This window comes from Coregonus clupeaformis, chromosome 12 (genome assembly GCF_020615455.1).
Source record: "Coregonus clupeaformis isolate EN_2021a chromosome 12, ASM2061545v1, whole genome shotgun sequence".
Lineage (NCBI taxonomy): Eukaryota > Metazoa > Chordata > Actinopteri > Salmoniformes > Salmonidae > Coregonus > Coregonus clupeaformis.
Window position 1 is genome coordinate 41,395,146 of NC_059203.1, and position 20,637 is coordinate 41,415,782.

Consider the following 20,637-nt stretch of genomic DNA (forward strand, 5'->3'; position numbering starts at 1 on the left):
ACATTTCCCACTTCTTCCATGGCCTGCATACTCACCAGACATGTCACCCCATTGAGCATGTTTGGGATGCTCTGGATCGACGTCCCGCCAATATCCAGCAACTTCGCACAGCCAGTGAAGAGGAGTGGAACAACATTGCACAGGCCACAATCAACAGCCTTCTATGCGAAGGAGATGTCGAGCTGCATGAGGCAAATGGTCACACCAGATACTGTTTTTTTTATCCACGCCCCAACTTTCTTTTAAGGCATCTGTATTCCCAGTCATGTGAAATCCATAGATTAGGGACTAATGCATTCATTTTAATTGACTCATTTCCTTATGAACTGTAACTCAGTAAAATCTTTTACATTGTTGCATTTATATTTTTGTTCAGTGTAGTTACTTATCGCTTGGGTTTACTCTTCCTCAGTGATAGATGGGGTGTCACGTCACTCGTGCCTCAGTCATAGCAATGTTATCATTTTATCTAACTGATCATGCGTAATCTGTGGGAAGGAGCGGTAATGCTCGTGGGTGGGCATCCAGGCAATTACAGATATTCTATCAGCCACAATGGGAGATCTGTAATCTACTTTACATTTGATATTCATAGGTCAAAGATTTCATACATTGGAAGATGTCACATTAGCATATTTCATATCATGACTGGTAATCTCCTCCCTCTTCAATAAAGCATGTTCATACCATTGACAGTATTAGAATATCAGTTCATACTGGAGTCATCTTGTCCCTCTGGTGGATAGAAGTGGTCCCTGCAGCTCAACTCTTAGAGGAACATGAGTTTTAACCCAACTATTGTGGCTGAAGTTGAACAAAGACTAACTAAATACTGGAATTATGGCCAGCCTTTCATAGATGGCTATTGAACCCAAAACAAGGATAGATCATAAAATGTTAATTCTTACTAATCTAATTCTGTATGGGACACTGTTACAATGTTTTATTTTAATATGTCAGAATGAGCTTCTGTTATGTACAATAGGACATAAACAAAACATTACATCAATTCATAAATACTTCTCCACAACTGATTGTACAGTGCCATGATTTTACAGTATATGCATCACTGGATGTGTTCAGGTGTCCCCCTCTCTCCCCTCCCCAGAACAGAACCAAGTGCATGAAAAGGCTCAGTGATATTAACAAGAATCTTCTGTATTACAATCTTTCTCAAGATCATCAGTGAAAATTACAAGGAAATTGAACACTCAACTTATGCACACCCTCAACACCGCGGTTCTCTCATAACCAACTAGAACTAATGTAGTGAGAGGAGAGAGATGGGGAGGAGGCCTGGAGTCGATACCGGTCTGTGCTAATGAGCTGAGGCAGTCCTTGGTTCTTTACTCTTGCAGTGATGGGAGGAGTATGGGAATGGAGGAGCATGGAAGGAAGAGAAGACGTCGGACACTCAGAGAGCAACACTATGGGGAACCTTAGAAGCGGAGCCAGTACATGGCACTGCGCATTCTGTTGTAGTCAGGCAGCTGCTCAATGGGGCCTGTAGAACAGAGAGAAAGACAGAGAGAGAGATGAGAGAAGGGTTGAGGAATAAGAACATTACAAAGCTAGGTTGCCACTAGCTGGACTTCCAGACTCTATCCTGGACAAGAGGATTAAGGTGCAAAGGCTGCTTGGAAGGAATAATGATGATGTGTGGTAACTAGGGATGCAAATTTCGGTCAATTTTGCTGCCGAATTACCGACCCTCATTAACCGGTCAACAAACTGATAAATGTGACCAAAAAACTATTATGCATGCATAAAAGGAAGTGCCATTTTTCATTAAGCGCTTAATGGAAACATGCAACAATAGCAAGCCTATCGTCTTACAGTCAAAAGGCTATTATTTAACATGCAAAGTTGATATGAAAACCAATAGAACAGGAGAGAAATGCTGGTTAATGTCAAGAGAAAGTCTTTATAAAATAATTGCCTCCACGTTTCTATGGTTGGATTTTGGCAAGGCTACTTTGAAGCAAGGTAAGAATTGCCTCTATTTGAAGTAAAGTAAAACGTTCAGGTTTCAAACAATTATACTGCAAGGTCACATTGCAAAGTGGTGGGTGACTCGCTGATAGCCTACCGATGACTAGTGTCTATGCACGCTAATGGGAGGTGCGCTTTAATTATGTGTTGAAAAATAAAGAAGTAGCTCTTTAAATCATGGCCATCAACTGTTATACACGCAATTGCACTTAAAATTGTTATTTGTTGCGCAACGACTGGGCTTACAAAAGCACGTTTCACACCAGTACCAGCTTTTTCAGGAGCTGCTCTTGCGCTGTCTGACATGTGATAGGCTATTCCGTTTCTCAAACTAGGCTCTGTATGCTGAGCGCATGTGATAAGATACATGACGACTACGAAAAAACACGCGGCAATCGAATTATGCAAATTAACCTATAGACCGATGAACATGACCAGTCAAATGTATTTTTCGGCAGCTAACCGATTAACCGTCAAAATCCCTAGTGGTAACTTACCAACAGCAGACACAGCGGGACACTTGTCATAGATGTATTTGGAGCAGACGTCACGCACCATCCTGGGAGTCACAGCCTGCGGGGGGGGACAAAGGTGGTAGGAAGAACGTGGGTGAATGCAGTGGGGGTTGGGGGAAGAATTCAGAGGGAAAGAAAGACAGAGAAATAGCACCCTCTAGGTGGTAGGAGGGTGTAACAGCTGTATGTATGGCGCAGGGAAGGGGGTTGTACTCACGTCGATGCGGGCGTCCCACTCAGCCAGAGGGATACGGCGGCCATAGTTCAGGACATGCCTGCCGATGTCATCACATATCGGTGTCGTTCCTACAGGAGAGCAGTAAGGCAGTGTTAGTGGTGACCAGGGAGTAGTACAATTTTTTCATCATCTCCAGCACCATCAACATATGTGAAAACGGCACGTTTCTTTGTTTTGTAGTAAAAGAGGAAGATGAGTGTTTCCCATGACATCAACCAATTATAAGACAATTAGTAGGCAACAAACCAAATTGTATTTGTCACACGCGCCGAATACAACAGGTGCAGACCTTAGTGAAACACTTACATACAAGCCCTTTAACTCATCCAGAATGCCGCAGCCCGTCTGGTGTTCAACCTTCCCAAGTTCTCTCACGTCACCCCGCTCCTCTGCACACTCCACTGGCTTCCAGTTGAAGCTCGCATCTGCTACAAGACCATGGTGCTTGCCTACGGAGCTGTGAGGGGAACATGATTAGCTGTTCAGGAGTCTTATGGCTTGGGGTTTAGAAGCTGTTAAGAAGCCTTTTGGACCTAGACTTGGCACCCCGGTACCGCTTGCCATGCGGTAGCAGAGAGAAAAGTCTATGACTAGGGTGGCTGGAGTCTTTGATAATTTTTAGGGCCTTCCTCTGACACCGCCTGGTATAGAGGTCCTGGATGGCAGGAAGCTTGGCCCCAGTGATGTACTGGGCTGTACGCACTACCCTCTGTAGTGCCTTGCGGTCGGAGGCAGAGCAGTTGCCATACCAGGCGGTGATGCAACCAGTCAGGATGCAGCTGTATAATTCTTTGAGGACCTATGCCAAATCTTTTCAGTTTCCTGAAGGGGAATAGGCTTTGTCGTGCCCTCTTCACGACTGTCTTGGTGTGTTTGGACCATGACAGTTTGTTGGTGATGCCTGGCCATGCAGTCATGAGTGAACAGGGAGTACAGGAGGGGACTGAGCACGCACCCCAGAGGGGCCCCCGTGTTGAGGATCAGCGTGGCAGATGTGTTGTTACCTACCCTTACCACCTGGGGGCGGCCCGTCAGGAAGTCCAGGATCCAGTTGCAGAGAGAGGTGTTTAGTCCCAGGGCCCTTAGCTTAGTGATGAGCTTTGAGGGCACTATGGTGTTGAACGCTGAGCTGTAGTTAATGAATAGCATTCTCACATAGGTGTTCCTTTTGTCCAGGTGGGAAAGGTACAGTGTGGAGAGCAATAGAGATTGCATCATCTGTGGATCTGTTGGGGCGGTATGCAAATTGGAGTGGGTCTAGGGTTTCTGGGATAATGGTATTGATGTGAGCCATGACCAGCCGTTCAAAGCACTTCATGGCTACAGACGTGAGTGCTATGGGTCGGTAAGTCATTTAGGCAGGTTACCTTAGTGTTCTTGGGCACAGGGACTATGGAGGTCTGCTTGAAACTTGTTGGTATTACAGACTGAGACAGGGAGAGGTTGAAAATGTCAGTGAAGACACTTGCCAGTTGGTCAGCGCATGCTCGGAGTACACGTCCTGGTAATCCGTCTGGCACTGCGGCCTTGTGAACGTTGACCTGTTTAAAAGGTCTTACTCACATCGGCTACGGAGAGCGTCATCACACAGTCTTCCGGAACAGCTGATGCTCTCATGCATGTTTCAGTGTTACTTGCCTCGAAGCAAGCATAGAAGTAATTTAGCTCGTCTGGTAGGCTTGTGTCACTGGGCAGCTTGCAGCTGTGCTTCCCTTTGTAGTCTGTAATAGTTTGCAAGCCCTGCCACATCAGACGAGCGTCGGAGCTGGTGTAATACGATTCGATCTTAGTCCTGTATTGACGCTTTGCCTGTTTGATGGTTCGTCGGAGGGCATAGCGGGATTTCTTATAAACTCCTTGAAAGCGGCAGCTCTACCCTTTAGCTCAGTGCGGATGTTGCCTGTAATCCATGGCTTCTGGTTGGGGTATGTACGTACAGTCACTGTGGGGATGACGTCATCGATGCACTTATTGATGAAGCCAGTAACTGATGTGGTGTACTCCTCAATGCAATCGGAAGAATCCCGGAACATATTCCAGTCTGTGCTAGCAAAACAGTAGCTTAGCATATGCTTCACCTGACCACTTTTTTTATTGACAGAGTCACTGGTGCTTCCTGCTTTAGTTTTTGCTTGTAAGCGGGAATCAGGAGGATAGAATTATGGTCAGATTTGCCAAATGGAGGGCGAGGGAGAGCTTTGTACGCGTCTCTGTGTGTGGAGTAAAGGTGGTCTAGAGTTGTTTTTTTACCCCTCTGGTTGCACATTTAACATGCTGTTAGAAATGAGGTAAAACGGATGTAAGTTTCCCTGCATTAAAGTCCCCGGCTACTAGGAGCGCCGCCTCTGGATGAGCGTTTTCCTGTTTACTTATGGCCGTATACAGTTCATTGAGTGCGGTCTTAGTGCCAGCATCGGTTTGTGGTGGTAAATAGACAGCTACGAAGAATATAGATCAACTCTGTTGGTAGATGGTGTGGTCTACAGCTTATCATGAGAAACTCTACCTCAGGCGAGCAAAACCTTGAGACTTCCTTAGATATCGTGCACCAGCTGTTGTTTACAAATATACATAGACCGCCACCCCTTGTCTTACCAGAGGCTGCTGTTCTATCCTGCCGATACAGTGTATAACCCGCCAGCTGTATGTTATTCATGTCGTCGTTCAGCCACGACTTGTTGAAACATAAGATATTACCGTTTTTAATGTCCCGTTGGTAGAATATACATGCTTGTAGTTTGTCCACTTTATTATCAAGCGATTGTATGTTGGCCAATGGTATCGATGGCAAAGGCAGATTAACCACTCGTCGCCGGCTCCTTACCAGGCACCCCGATCTCCTTCCGCGATATCTCTGTCTCTTTCTACTGTGAATGACGGGGATGAGGGCCCTGTCGGGTGTCTGCAGCAAATTCCTCTCGTCCGACTCATTAAAGAAAAATTATTTGTCCAGTTCAAGGTGAGTAATCACTGTTCTGATGTCCAGAAGCTATTTTTCAGTCATAAGAGACGGTAGCAGCAACATTATATACAAAATAAGTTACAAACAATGCAAAAAAACTAACAAAATTGCAGAGTTGGTTAAGAGCCCATAAAATTGAAGCCATCCCCTAAGGCGCCACACCTACTCATAATTGGTTAAAATCACATCATGCATACCGATGTCATTGGAAACACTTATCTTCCTCTTTTACTACAAAACATAGAAAAGTGCCATTTTCACATGTTGATGTTGGGGTGGTGCTGGAGATGATGAATATGAAGTAGAAATTTTTTGACATTTCCATTTAAGTTTCTGATAGGCTACATGAGTAGGTAGAGATCTTACCGTTGAGCTGTCCCACCAGGCTGGCCTTGAGGACATTCTTGGCTCTGGCAATGTCACTCTCAGTCACTGTGGTGCACATGTTCATCCTTCAGGGAGAGCGAAAGAAAAAGGAGGGTCAATACCATCAAATTGAATATGTAAAAGTACACAGGCTGAGGACAAGTGTTGGACCAGGAGTGTATCCATGTATAGCGTTTGAGTGTATGTAAAATCACAACTAACCATGCGTTCTGTGACCAGTGCATCATGTCATCGATGTGGTGTTTGTCGGTGACAAAATAGATGCCCAGCAGACCAGTGTCGCTGTAGGAGGAGTGGAAGGCCTGGAAGCTGTGGCACAGACTCTCCTCTGAGGCTAGACGAGCCAGGCGGCTGCTCAGGTGCTTTCCACCACCGAAAGTGATGTCATAACTGCCAATGATAGAGTTGGCCACCATGAGGGGCACTATGTCTGGGCTGGCAGCACTGGCACCCTCCACAGCGATGGCAATGTGTGCCAGGGGCATATCGTCATCGCGCATGCGGATCTACAAAGAGGGAGACAACGCAGGGTTAACAATATGAACATTCCAAATAGAACAAAGAAAACCTCTGGGCCTCCCGAGTAGCGGTCGAAGGCACTGCATCGCAGTGTTGCGGTGTCACTACAGGCTGTGTCATTACCGGCTGTGACCGGGAGTCCCATAGGGCAGCGCACAATTGGCCCAGCGTCGTCCGGGTTAGGGGAGGCTTTACTTTGCTCATCGCGCTCTAGTGACTCCTTGTGGCAGGCCGGGCGCCTGCAGGCTGACTTCGGTCGTCAGCTGAACGGTGTTTCCTCAGACACATTGGTGCAGCTGGCTTCCGGGTTAAGCGAGTGGGTGTTAAGAAGCACAGTTTGGCAGGTCATGTTTCGGAGGACGCATGACTCAACCTTCGCCTCTCCCGAGCCCATTGGGGAGTTGCAGCGATGAGACAAGATCGTAATCACGAAATTGGGGAGAAAAAGGGGGTAAAAAAAAAAGCTCTGATGGGATACTTGCTCCCTGTTCAGACATCTGTCAATTCGGACACACACAGGAGCGCTCACCTCGCTGCCAGAGAAGCGGCAGGGGGACAGAACAGGAACAGCATCATCCTCGTACTCAAAGGAAACGCCACTGAAGTGCTGCTTGGCCAACCCAACCAGCTCCTCGTGAGTCACACCTATACAGGAGGCAGGCAGTGAGCCATTACAAACAAGGACGACATTACACACACAAAACAATCAATCAGGGCCGGTTTGTATTGGCATTTAATACCTCTCTAAACAGCCTTAAGATGGCAGTGTTAATGTATGGGAGACATACCTCCAGCAGCTGCCAGCACCATGCGGGGGGCCTTGTAGTGGCTGCTGATGAAATCTACCAGATCCTGTCGACTCAAAGTCCTGAAGGGAAGAGACAGATCGATACTACTAAACTAACTGGGAGTGCTGTGAAATGTAACAGGATGCTGTAAAGTGTATGTGGGAGTTTCCCTAGTGTTCTGGCTTGGCCCTAGCATGCTCTGACCCAATAAGATTCCCTGGTAGGCTCTGTGTGTGTGTGTACCTGGCATTTTGGGATGGCCCCAGAACACTGTGTCCAAGGGGGGTGCCCTGGAAAGCTGTAGCGTGCAGCAGGTCCAGACACACGTCCTGCAGACTGCCCTCCACCTCCTCCAGCTCTCTCAGCACCACACTCCTCTGCTGCTCAATGTCAGCCTCGCTCAGGGCATTGCTCTGCAGCACCTCGGATAACAGCGCCACCGCTGGGGAGAGAGGACTACTTCAGTACACACATACATAGCCACGAAAAGAACTACTAGAGGACATGCACGGTAAACTATCCTGAACCAAAATAAACACAACATGTAAAGTGTTGGTCCCATGTTTCATCAGCTGAAATAAGTCCCAGAAATTTTCCATATGCACAAAAAGCTTATTTCTCTCATATTTTGCACACATTTGTTTACATCCCTATTAGTGAGCATTTCCCTTTTGCCAATATAATCCATCCACCTGACAGGTGTGACATATCAAGCCGATTAAACAGTATGATCATTACTCAGGTGCACCTTATGCTGGCGACAATAAAAGGCCACTTTAAAATGTGCAGTTTTGTCACACAACACAATGCCACAAACGTCTCAAGTTTTGTTGGAGCGTGAAATTTGCATGCTGACTGCAGGAATGTCCACTAGAGCTGTTGCCAGATAAATTAATGTTAATTTCTCTACCATAAGCTGCCTCCAACGTAGTTTTAGAGAATTTGGAAGTACGGCCAACCGGCCTCACAACCGCAGACCATGTGTAACCACGTCAGACCAGGACCTCCACATCCAGCTTCTTCACATGCGGGATTGTCTGAGGTGGGGTGGGGAGTATTTCTGTCTGTAATAATGCCCTTTTGTTGAGAAAAATCATTCTAATTGGCTGGGCCTGGCTCCCCAGTGGATGGGCCTGGCTGCTAAGTGGGTGGGCCTATGCCCTCCCAGGCCCACCCATGGCTGCACCCCTGCCCAGTCATGTGTAATCCATAGATTAGGGCCTAATGAATTTATTTCAATTAACTGATTTCCTTATATGAACTAACTCAGTCAAATCTTTGAAATTGTTGTATGTTGCGTTTATATTTTTGTTCAGTATAATTTACCAAAAGGCAACAGTACCTTTACAACTATATAAACAAACACACTCAATCTCTATGACTAGAGGGGCTTATAAGAACCCCACCCCACATACACACAATTGAATTATCACATCTTATAAAACGGTCTCCATTCCTTATTCCTGTCTCATTGAAGTGTCTGCTATGCAGGGTAGTAGGTATGTCTGTAGTGTAGGGTATCTGGTTGGCTCACCTTTGGGCAGGTCTTCGGCCAGGGTCTTCATGTAGTAGGCAGTGTGCTCCCGGGAAGTGTATGCACTAAGGTGAGCGCCCATGGACTCCACCTGCTGCTCCAGGGCCATCTGGGGGTGCTTCTTTGTCCCCTGGGGAAAATAAACAAAGGGAAAAGGGGGGAGAACAGAAAAGTGTAAGAAACCGTTTTGGGCCAGTCTGGTGCAGTAGTTGAGTATGAAATCCCTTATGAGACTCAAGGTAGATTGCACAGATGTCACAGCGGTTGTGTACCTTGAAAGCCATATGCTCCAGGAAGAACCCAGCTCCATTGTTCTTCTCAGTCTCATAGCGACTTCCACAGCTGATCCACAGCCCAACCTGAGAGAGAGTAGAGGTGGAACTTATGCCATGCCACGCCAACAAATAGACAGTCAGGTTAATCTGAAATGTGATTATTATGCAATGTTTCCCAAAACCATCAAGAACAGTACTTAGATTGTATGATCAATGACACAGCGGAGGTCCTTACAGTGCATGTGCCGTGTCCAGTCTCCTCAGATGCGATCCTCAGGCCATTGTCCAGGGCACTGAGGCGGGTCTCCGGAGCTCCTAGAAGGCTCTGGGCATAGGTCACAGTCGCCTGGCCACGCCGTAGAGACAGCAGGATGGGCTAGAGGGAGAGGATAGTTAGCCTACAACACCGTGTGGCTGTGACAAGATTTTTCAGCAAATAGTATGTTGATTTGGTTGTGTTGATAAAGACTACAGCTGGTGTACGAATAACATGTATGAAATTGCTGAAATCATCAGTAGTAATGGGATGAAGAGACAGCAAAATGATGCATTTTTTACCAACTCCCTATCACCTCAATGTCATCATGGCCAATAAAAAGGTTAAAAGGACAAGAGAAAGTGCTTGTGGGGTGATCTGCTGACTTGATCCCACAATAACAGTGAGTCACCAATTTACACGTACAGCCTGTCGACCTTAGCTAGCTAAATTGGAGGTAACGTTAAGGAGGGGCTATTTTAATCTTGAGTGAGGGTCCTTCAAGAAAACACTTAACCAGTTAGCGAGCCTAGCAGCACTCTACAGTTTGAAGTCAAAAGAAACAAACTTCCTAGTTAGCTAAGATCACATAATGACCATCTTGCGAGTTCAATTTAACATATGGCCAGTGGAATTTGATTACCAGTCAGCAACGCAACTGGTCGACTACTGTCAGCATTTAGCTGGACGAGAGGTAGTTGACGTGCGAGCTAACTGGTTAACGATTGGGCAAATAGCTAAGGACAACGCTGAAGATGGTGAAAATGACATTGTGTTAGTTGTTAAAAGCGAATAAAGTAACGCAGGTATAGGTTAACTAACATGGATGTCAAGGTTTCCACTCATATGACGTCATCTACAGTGAATTATTGCCCCTTTCCTGACAGTTGACCTTGCGCTAACTCCAAGATAATGCTAACCGGCTAGCTATCCCTTTGCCAGGATAGCTAGCTAACGAGCTTCAGCCAGAGACATACTTCTGCTACAGCCTACACAGGGGCCTACTTTTTTCACTGTAGTGAATGAAATGCAGATCCCAACAAACAACGTTATTTTCCTTACAGACCCCTCAAATGCCAAGATGTTCCTAAATACTTACGCTACGGGCTTTGGCGAGGGCTCGACCCACGGTGCTCCCGACTCGGCACACGGACGCTGCCATCTTTTCCTGGCAAATAAAGAAAGATCAGCTGCGCGCATGTTCCCCAACGTGGACGCCCGTGAAGTCTTGTATAGAACTGTGACGTCAGCGTTTAACACCGTTCACTCAAGCAGCAGCGTCAACAAGTTGGACAAAGGCTACACTAAATAATAATAATATGCCATTTAGCAGACGCTTTAATCCAAAGCGATTTACAGTCATGCGTGCATACATTTTTGTGTATGGGTGGTCCCAGGGATCGAACCCACTACCTTGGCGTTACAAGCGCCGTGCTCTACCAGCTGAGCTACAGTGGCAGCACACAGTTATCTAAATTACAGTATTATACAGAAATGCAAAACAATCTAGCTAAGTGGATTCAATACTGACTTTATTATGATGAGTTAGGCCTACAATGGCTGAGTGCAAAAAAACTACTTTTTATTTTGTATTTTATTTATTTATTTATTTAACCTTTATTTAACCAGGTAAATCAAATCAAATCAAATGTTATTGGTCACATGCGCCGAATACAACAGGTGCAGACATTACAGTGAAATGCTTACTTACAGCCCTTAACCAACAGTGCATTTATTTTTAACAAAAAAAGTAAAAGTAAAACAACAACAAAAAAAGTGTTGAGAGAAAAAAGAGCAGAAGTAAAATAAAGTGACAGTAGGGAGGCTATATATACAGGAGGGTACCGTTGCAGAGTCAATGTGCGGGGGCACCGGCTAGTTGAGGTAGTTGAGGTAATATGTACATGTGGGTAGAGTTAAAGTGACTATGCATAAATAATTAACAGAGTAGCAGCAGCGTAAAAAGGATGGGGTGGGGGGGCAGTGCAAATAGTCCGGGTAGCCATGATTAGCTGTTCAGGAGTCTTATGGCTTGGGGGTAGTGTAGTGTATTAAGATTATGACTTTGTTAATGGTTTTAAGTGGAACCTGAGAGGATGTTTATTTAGGTTCAAAGAGAGCCGTTTTTAGGGTGACGCCCCATACAAGACAGGGGATTGGACAGTAGAGGGAACCACCCATATTTTGGGGAAGATTATATATACTGGGTTTAAACGAAGAAGAACAGAGCAGACATTGCAATTTGGGAACCACTGCTCTCCGGGTGGTCATGACATCCGTAAACTTATGCTGAAATCTTGTGATATGAATAAACCTTATGATCAAAGTTCAGTATGAGCGGACTCCTTTGTTACAGCAATAACTAGCGACTTTGACTCGACACTACAGTAGAAGCTGTTGAGAAGTCTTTTGGACCTAGACTTGGCACTCCGGTACCTCTTGCCGTGCGGTAGCAGAGAGAACAGTCTATGACTAGGGTGGCTGGAGTCTTTGACAATTTTGAGGGCCTTCCTCTGACACCGCCTGGTATAGAGGTCCTGGATGGCAGGAAGCTTGGCCCCAGTGATGTACTGGGCCGTACGCACTACCCTCTGTAGTGCTTTAGGTCGGAGGCCAAGCAGTTGCCATACCAGGCGGTGATGCAACCAGTCAGGATGCTCTCGACGGTGCAGCTGTATAATTTTTTGAGGATCTGAGGACCCATGCCAAATCTTTTCAGTCTCCTGAGGGGGAATAGGCTTTGTCGAGCCCTCTTCACGACTGTCTTGGTGTGTTTGGACCATGATAGTTCGTTGGTGATGTGGACACCAAGGAACTTGAAGCTCTCAACCTGTTCCACTACAGCCCCGTCGATGAGAATGGGGGCGTGCTCAGTCCTCTTTTTTTTCCTGTAGTCCACAATCATCTCCTTTGTCTTGGTCACGTTGAGGGAGAGGTTGTTGTCCTGGCACCACACGGCCAGGTCTCTGACCTCCTCCCTATAGGCTGTCTCATCGTTGTCGGTGATCAGGCCTACCACTGTTGTGTCGTCGGCAAACTTAATGATGGTGTTGGAGTCGTGCCTGGCCATGCAGTCATGGGTGAACAGAGAGTACAGGAGGGGACTGAGCACGCACCCCTGAGGGGCCCCCGTGTTGAGGATCAATGTGGCAGATGTGTTGTTACCTACCCTTACCACCTGGGGGCGGCCCGTCAGGAAGTCCAGGATCCAGTTGCAGAGGGAGGTGTTTAGTCCCAGGATCCTTAGCTTAGTGATGAACAAGCCAGTTGAGAACAAGTTCTCATTTACAACTGTGACCTGGCCAAGATAAAGCAAAGCAGTGTGATAAAAACAACAACACAGAGTTACATATGGGGTAAAACAAAACATAAAGTCAAAAATACAACAGAAAATATACATACACTGTGTGCAAATGTAGCAAGTTATGGAGGTAAGGCAATAAATAGGCCATAGTGCAAAATAATTACAATTAGTATTAACACTGGAATGATAGATGTGCAAGAGATGATGTGCAAATAGAGATACTGGGGTGCAAATGAGCAAAATAAATAACAATATGGGGATGAGGTAGTTGGGTGGGCTAATTTCAGATGGGCTGTGTACAGGTGCAGTGATCGGTAAGGTGCTCTGACAACTGATGCTTAAAGTTAGTGAGGGAGATAAGAGTCTCCAGCTTCAGAGATTTTTGCAATTCGTTCCAGTCATTGGCAGCAGAGAACTGGAAGGAATGGCGGCCAAAGGAGGTGTTGGCTTTGGGGATGACCAGTGAGATATACCTGCTGGAGCGCATACTACGGATGGGTGTTGCTATGGTGACCAATGAGCTAAGATAAGGCAGGGATTTGCCTAGCAGTTATTTATATATGGCCTGGAGTCAGTGGGTTTGGCGACAAATATGTAGTGAGGACCAGCCAACAAGAGCGTACAGGTCACAGTGGTGGGTAGTATATGGGGCTTTGGTGACAAAACGGATGGCACTGTGATAGACTACATCCAATTTGCTGAGTAGAGTGTTGGAGGCTATTTTGTAAATGACATCGCCGAAGTCAAGGATCGGTAGGATAGTCAGTTTTACGAGAGCATGTTTAGCAGCATGAGTGAAGGAGGCTTTGTTGTGAAATAGGAAGCCGATTCTAGATTTAACTTTGGATTGGAGATGCTTAATGTGAGTCTGGAAGGAGAGTTTACAGTCTAACCAGACACCTAGGTATTTGTAGTTGTCCACATACTCTAGGTCAGACCCGTCGAGAGTAGTAATTCTAGTCGGGTGGGCGGGTGCCAGCAGCGTTCGATTGAAGAGCATGCATTTAGTTTTACTAGTGTTTAAGTGCAGTTGGAGGCTACTGAAGGAGTGTTGTATGGCATTGAAGCTTGTTTGGAGGTTTGTTAACACAGTGTCCAATGAAGCGCCAGATGTATACAAAATGGTGTCGTCTGCATAGAGGTGGATCTGAGAGTCACCAGCAGCAAGAGCGACATCAATGATATACACAGAGAAAAGACTCGGCCCAAATATTGAACCCTGTGGCACCCCCATAGAGACTGCCATAGGTCCAGACAACAGGCCCTCCGATTTGACACATTGAACTCTATCTGAGAAGTAGTTGGTGAACCAGGCGAGGCAGTCATTTGAGAAACCAAGGCTATTTAGTCTGCCAATAAGAATGCGGTGGTTGACAGAGTTGATTTTAGGACCTTGAGCATGGCTGAGGTGCACCCATGACCAGCTCGGAAACTGGATTGCATAGCGGAGAAGGTACGGTGGGATTCGAAATGGTCGGTGATCTGTTTGTTAACTTGGCTTTCAAAAACTTTCGAAAGGCAGGCCAGGATGGATATAGGTCTGTAACAGTTTTGATCTAGAGTGTCACCCCCTTTGAAGAGGGGGATGACCGCGGCAGCTTTCCAATCTCTGGGGATCTCAGACATTACGAAAGAGAGGTTGAACAGTCTAGTAATAGGGGTTGCGACAATTTCGGTGGCTAATTTGAGAAAGAAAGGGTCCAGATTGGCTAGCCCAGATGATTTGTAGGGGTCCAGATTTTGCAGCTCTTTCAGAACATCAGCTGTCTGAATTTGTGTGTGAAGGAGAGGGGGGGCATGGGTAAGTTGCAGTGGAGGGTGCAGACCTGGAGGCCAGGGTAGTGGTAGCCAGGTGGAAAGCATGGCCAGCCGTAGCAAAATGCTTGTTGAAATTCTCAATTATTGTAGATTTATCGGTGGTGATAGTGTTTCCTAGCCTCAGTGCAGTGGGCAGCTGCTCATATTCTCCATGGACTTTACAGTGTCCCAAACCGTTTTGGAGTTAGTGCTACAGGATGCAAATTTCTGTTTGAAAAAGCTAGCCTTTGCTTTCCTAACTGCTTGTGTATATTGGTTCCTAACTTCCCTGAAAAGTTGCATATCGCAGGGGCTATTCGATGCTAATGCAGTACGCCACAGGATGTTTTTGTGCTGGTCAAGGGCAGTCAAGTCTGAGGAGAACCAGGGGCTATATCTGTTCTTAGTTCTGTATTTTTTGAATGGGGCATGCTTATTTAATATTGAGAGGAAATTACTTTTAAAGAACAACCAGGCATCCTCTACTGACGGAATGAGATCGATATCCATCCAGGATACCTGGGCCAGGTCAATTAGGAAGGCCTGTTCGCTAAAGTGTTTTAGGGAGCATTTGACAGTGATGAAAAGTTGAAAATTAGGCAGCCATAGTCGGTGAATGGTCCAATACCCTCATGTCAAGAGCTCTTGTAAGTTCCCCTCCCTACACATGTGGTACTGATCACCCTATGGTTGAGGTTCTGGTGCCTGGAGAAGTTTTGGAACCTGATCCCAGCATTGAGTACCAGAAGAGTGGGCACAAGCAGGGCAGGGGGCTCCTTGTCTGGTTCTTGAAGGCTGATAATCACCAGGGGAAGGAAATTGCTTTTGTAACTATCGGGCAGCATGGGGGCGTGCTCGCCCTGACCGGGGCCTTATAACCTGGGGTCTCCGCCAGCAGTCCATGGAACGGGACTGGGTGGCAGCTGGAGGGAGTTGACAAGGCCCAGGCCCAGACGCTGCAACCTCCAGGACTCCCCGGCCAGGGGCCTCTCAGGAGACATTGGGGACTGGACTCTGATGCCAGAGAAGGTGAGGTGTCGTACCACAGCCATCAGCCACCTCTTAGAGGAGGCTGGCTTGGGTTTCTCTGCCACAGCCGCGTTCTCCTTGCTTTGCGGATGCCAATGGGCGCTGGTTGGTTTGTTCGAGGCTCTGAGGAATTGGATGTTCTTTGAGGACGATGGCAGGGCCATTTGATCCAAGAGCCCTCAACAACGAGGTTGACCCCCACATACAGAGGTACCTCCACTGCTGCCTATAGACAGAGAGCGAGAGAGAACATCTGTATAACCTCTTATTCAGGGCAGGGGTAGTCTGGCTAAAATCTAACTCTCAAAGTCCTCCTGACTTCAGAGTCTGGAATGGATCTTTGGTGTCGGCACAATGAGTCGATAATGAATGGGGTTGTGCTTTTACTGGTTGGCTCTCCTCTGTGTTTTTCTCACTCAAACACCCACACACACATCCACACACAGCCAATGGTTGAATTTTCAAATCCAAACAGCGAGAGGTCTCAACCCCAGAGGAAGAAAAATAACATTTGAGAGAACCAATCAAACCTGTCGCACAATTTCTGAGTGAATATTGCATTAACAAACGGCCTCCTTCCCAGATCAGTGTGTCACAGATCTCCCCATGCTGTGACTCACGTGGGTCGCGTCCAATGATATATACAGTGCAGTCGGAAAGTATTCAGACCCCTTGACCTTTTCCACATTTTGTTACGTTACAGCCTTATTCTAATATTGATTAAATTAGACAATACCCCATAATGACAAAGCGAAAACAGGTTTTTAGAATAAATAAAAAAATGTATTAAAAATTAAAAACAGAAATACCTTATTTACATAAGTATTCAGACCCTTTGCTATGAGACTCGAAATTGAGCTCAGGTGCATCCTGTTTCCATTGACCATCCTTGAGATGTTTCTATAACTTGGAGTCCATCTGTGGTAAAATCAATTGATTGGACATGATTCGGAAAGGCACACACCTGTCTATATAAGGTCCCACAGTTGACAGTGCATGTCAGAGCAAAAACCAAGCCATGAGGTCGAAGGAATTGTCTGCAGTATTGAAGGTCCCCAAGAACACAGTGGCCTTCATCATTCTTAAATGGAAGAAGTTTGGAACCACCAAGATTCTTCCTAGAGCTGGCCGCCCGGCCAAAATGAGCAATAGGGGGAGAAGGGCCTTGGTCAGGTAGGTGACCAAGAACCCGATGGTCACTCTGACAGAGCTCCCAGAGTTCCTCTGTGGAGATGGGAGAACCTTCCAGAAGGACAACCATCTCTGCAGCACCTCACCAATCAGGCCTTTACGGTAGAGTGGCCAGACGGAAGCCATTCCTCATTAAAACGCACATGACAGCCCGCTTGGAGTTTGCCAAAAGGCACCTAAAGACTCTCAGACCATGAGAAACAGGATTCTCTAGTTTGATGAAACCAAGATTGAACTCTTTGGCCTGAATGCCAAACGTCACGTCTGGAGGAAACCTGTCATCCCCCATCCCTAAGTATGGTGGTGTCAGTCAGGATCGAGGGAAAGATGAACAGAGCAAAGTACAGAGAGATCCTTGATGAAAACCTGCTCCGACTGGCCTACCACGCCCCCCGCCACACCCACCACCTAAGCCCCTTTTTGATCCAGAAAAAAACCCACAGCTTTCCAAGATAACATCTTTCTAGAGCTCCAACTCTCTGACCCGAAGAGCTCTGACGTCATGATTTGGCCTAGTTTTCTTTTCCCAGAGTTGCCAGTCTTGAAAGTACCAATAAACCCTTGATTGCTGATGCTATGTATTGGTCAATGAGAGGCTTTGAAACCACTGGTCGGCCATATTGGTAGTCCCCAGAAAAAACAGTCCTCCATAGGAATGATTAAAATTCTACAGTATTTCAAGTAAATGTTTCAAGGACAAAATGACATGTATTTAAGTATTTTTTGTTGTTGTAGTGGGGACAATAACATTAGAACTTTACTTTTTCCTTTTCTTTTATGTTTAGCTTACATAATATCATTAAAAAGTATGCATTAAGGTGTCTGTAATAGAATAAACGTGGCAAAAACAATTGACATTAATAAATGCATTTCTATAGCCTCCAAAATATATTTTACAACGGTGGGGACTGCCAAGATGGAGGCGCGGAGGCTTCAAAACAGTGCCCCCTGTCAGTCATCTAGTGTATAAATAAATCATTGGTAGCGTCAGCCAGGCTAATTCAGGGGTACATTAAACTTTCCTTTCCTCACTAAAAAGCACATACGTCACCTTTTTGTATGTAAGCTGAAAGCCCCCAGTATGTGCCCCTCGGTCCAGCCAGCGGTCCAGGACCACCCGGAGAGTGTCCCCCTGCACGGCAGCACACAGGCGTGTTGTCACTGTTGTAGAGGGGGCCATGGTGGGGCTGGGGTTGATCTCTATCAGCCAGGGCCTCGACCTATGGAACAAAATATGTTTAGCTATCTACCTTTTCACGTTTCACTGCCAATAACAACAAATACTTATGTAACTAGGTGACATCCATAGAAATCCTATTAAATTACTAGAGGGGATATGTCATAAACCTTAAGTTCCAGAATGGTCCGAAAATGGCATCTACAGTGAGGGAAAAAAGTATTTGATCCCCTGCTGATTTTGTACGTTTGCCCACTGACAAAGAAATGATCAGTCTATAATTGTAATGGTAGGTTTATTTGAACAGTGAGAGACAGAATAACAACAACAAAATCCAGAAAACGCATGTAAAAAAATTAATAAATTGATTTGCTTTTTAATGAGGGAAATAAGTATTTGACCCCCTATCAATCAGAAAGATTTCTGGCTCCCAGGTGTCTTTTATACAGGTAACAAGCTGAGATTAGGAGCACACTCTTAAAGGGAGTGCTCCTAATCTCAGCTTGTTACCTGTATAAAAGACACCTGTCCACAGAAGCAATCAATCAATCAGATTCTCTCCACCATGGCCAAGACCAAAGAGCTCTCCAAGGATGTCAGGTACAAGATTGTAGACTGGAATGGGCTACAGGACCATCGCCAAGCAGCTTGGTGAGAAGGTGACAACAGTTGGTGCGATTATTCGCAAATGGAAGAAACACAAAATAACTGTCAATCTCCCTCAGCCTGGGGCTCCATGCAAGATCTCACCTCGTGGAGTTGCAATGATCATGAGAACGGTGAGGAATCAGCCCAGAACTACACGGGAGGATCTTGTCAATGATCTCAAGGCAGCTGGGACCATAGTCACCAAGAATACAATTGGTAACACACTACGCCGTGAAGGACTGAAATCCTGCAGCGCCCGCAAGGTCCCCCTGCTCAAGAAAGCACATATACAGGCCCGTCTGAAGTTTGCCAATGAACATCTGAATGATTCAGAGGAGAACTGGGTGAAAGTGTTGTGGTCAGATGAGACCAAAATCGAGCTCTTTGGCATCAACTCAACTCGCCGTGTTTGGAGGAGGAGGAATGCTGCCTATGACCCCAAGAACACCATCCCCACCGTCAAATATGGAGGTGGAAACATTATGCTTTGGGGGTGTTTTTCTGCTAAGGGGACAGGACAACTTCACCGCATCAAAGGGACGATGTACCATCAAATCTTGGGTGAGAACCTCCTTCCCTCATCCAGGGCATTCAACATGGGTTGTGGATGGGTATTCCAGCATGACAATGACCCAAAACACACGGCCAAGGCAACAAAGGAGTGGCTCAAGAAGAAGCACATTAAGGTCCTGGAGTGGCCTAGCCAGTCTCCAGACCTTAATCCCATAGAAAATCTGTGGAGGGAACTGAAGGTTCGAGTTGCCAAACGTCAGCCTCGAAACCTTAATGACTTGGAGAAGATCTGCAAAGTGGAGTGGGACAAAATCCCTCCTGAGATGTGTGCAAACCTGGTGGCCAACTACAAGAAACGTCTGACCTCTGTGATTGCCAACAAGGTTTTGCCACCAAGTACTAAGTCATGTTTTGCAGAGGGGTCAAATACTTATTTCCCTCATTAAAATGCGAATCAATTTATAACATTTTTGACATGCGTTTTTCTGGATATTTTTGTTGTTATTCTGTCTCTCACTGTTCAAATAAACATGCTATTAAAATTATAGACTGATCATGTCTTTGTCAGTGGTCAAACGTACAAAATTAGCAGGGGATGAAATACTTTTTTCCCTCACTGTATACTCACAGTCAGTATGGGCGAGTTCGTTTTGCATGGGTAGGCGGAGTTTGTATGCCGTGCCATGGAAAACGAACTCGCCCTATGATAGAATGTCACGGCCAACCCCTCCTTGGGGGAAAACAACCCATGGTTACCTTGGTTACCCCATTGGCTCACAGCAAAAGGTTGACCTTTTTCCAAAGGAGTTGTAAGCCAGTCGGTGCGCCTGAATTTTTGAGAACATTTTCTGAAATTTCTCCATGGAGTTATGAGAAATTTTAGCATTTTTAAGCAAATTTCTTGCAATTTTGCAAATTTTGCCATGCAGCTGAGAGGAAATGTTGCAATTTTAAAGCGAATTTCATGCAATTCTACATATTCTGCCATGGAGCTGAGAGAACATTTTGCAGTTTTAAAGCAAATTTCCTGCAATTCAATGCGTTTTGCCATGGCTAATCCTGTGTTCTTTTGCTCAAACATAATAGCAAAATATATACTGCTAAATTAATTGTTTTGGGAATTTTCAATTCTCCCTGCAAATTGTCCGGGTAGCCATGATTAGCTGTTCAGGAGTCTTATGGCTTGGGGGTAGAAGCTGGTAAGAAGCCTTTTGGACCGTGCGGTAGCAGAGAGAACAGTCTATGACTAGGGTGGCTGGAGTCTTTGATAATTTTTCCTCTGACACCGCCTGGTATAGAGGTCCTGGATGGCAGGAAGCTTGGCCCCAGTGATGTACTGGGCTGTACGCACTACCCTCTGTAGTGCCGTGCGGTCGGAGGCCGAGCAGTTGCTATAACAGGCGGTGATGCAACCAGTCAGGATGCTCTCGATGGTGCAGCTGTATAACTTTTTGAGGATCTGAGGACCCATGCCAAATCTTTTCAGTCTCCTCAGGCGGAATAGGCTTTGTC

At 46.0% G+C, this 20,637-nt stretch overlaps 1 protein-coding gene across 1 annotated transcript; it reads right to left on the reverse strand.

The window, feature by feature from the left end:
• Positions 1 to 928: 928 nt before the first annotated feature.
• On the reverse strand, positions 929 to 10,693 carry LOC121578224 (cytochrome b-c1 complex subunit 1, mitochondrial-like). The gene is made up of 12 exons (XM_041892432.1): positions 10,566 to 10,693; positions 9,446 to 9,586; positions 9,208 to 9,294; positions 8,936 to 9,065; positions 7,645 to 7,843; positions 7,402 to 7,481; positions 7,143 to 7,258; positions 6,296 to 6,600; positions 6,074 to 6,159; positions 2,725 to 2,813; positions 2,490 to 2,565; positions 929 to 1,504 (listed from the first exon to the last, which is right to left on the reverse strand). Exons 1-12 carry the CDS (start codon positions 10,626 to 10,628, stop codon positions 1,440 to 1,442), a joined length of 1,437 nt encoding a protein of 478 aa, XP_041748366.1. The 5' UTR covers positions 10,629 to 10,693; the 3' UTR covers positions 929 to 1,439.
• Positions 10,694 to 20,637: the final 9,944 nt, after the last annotated feature.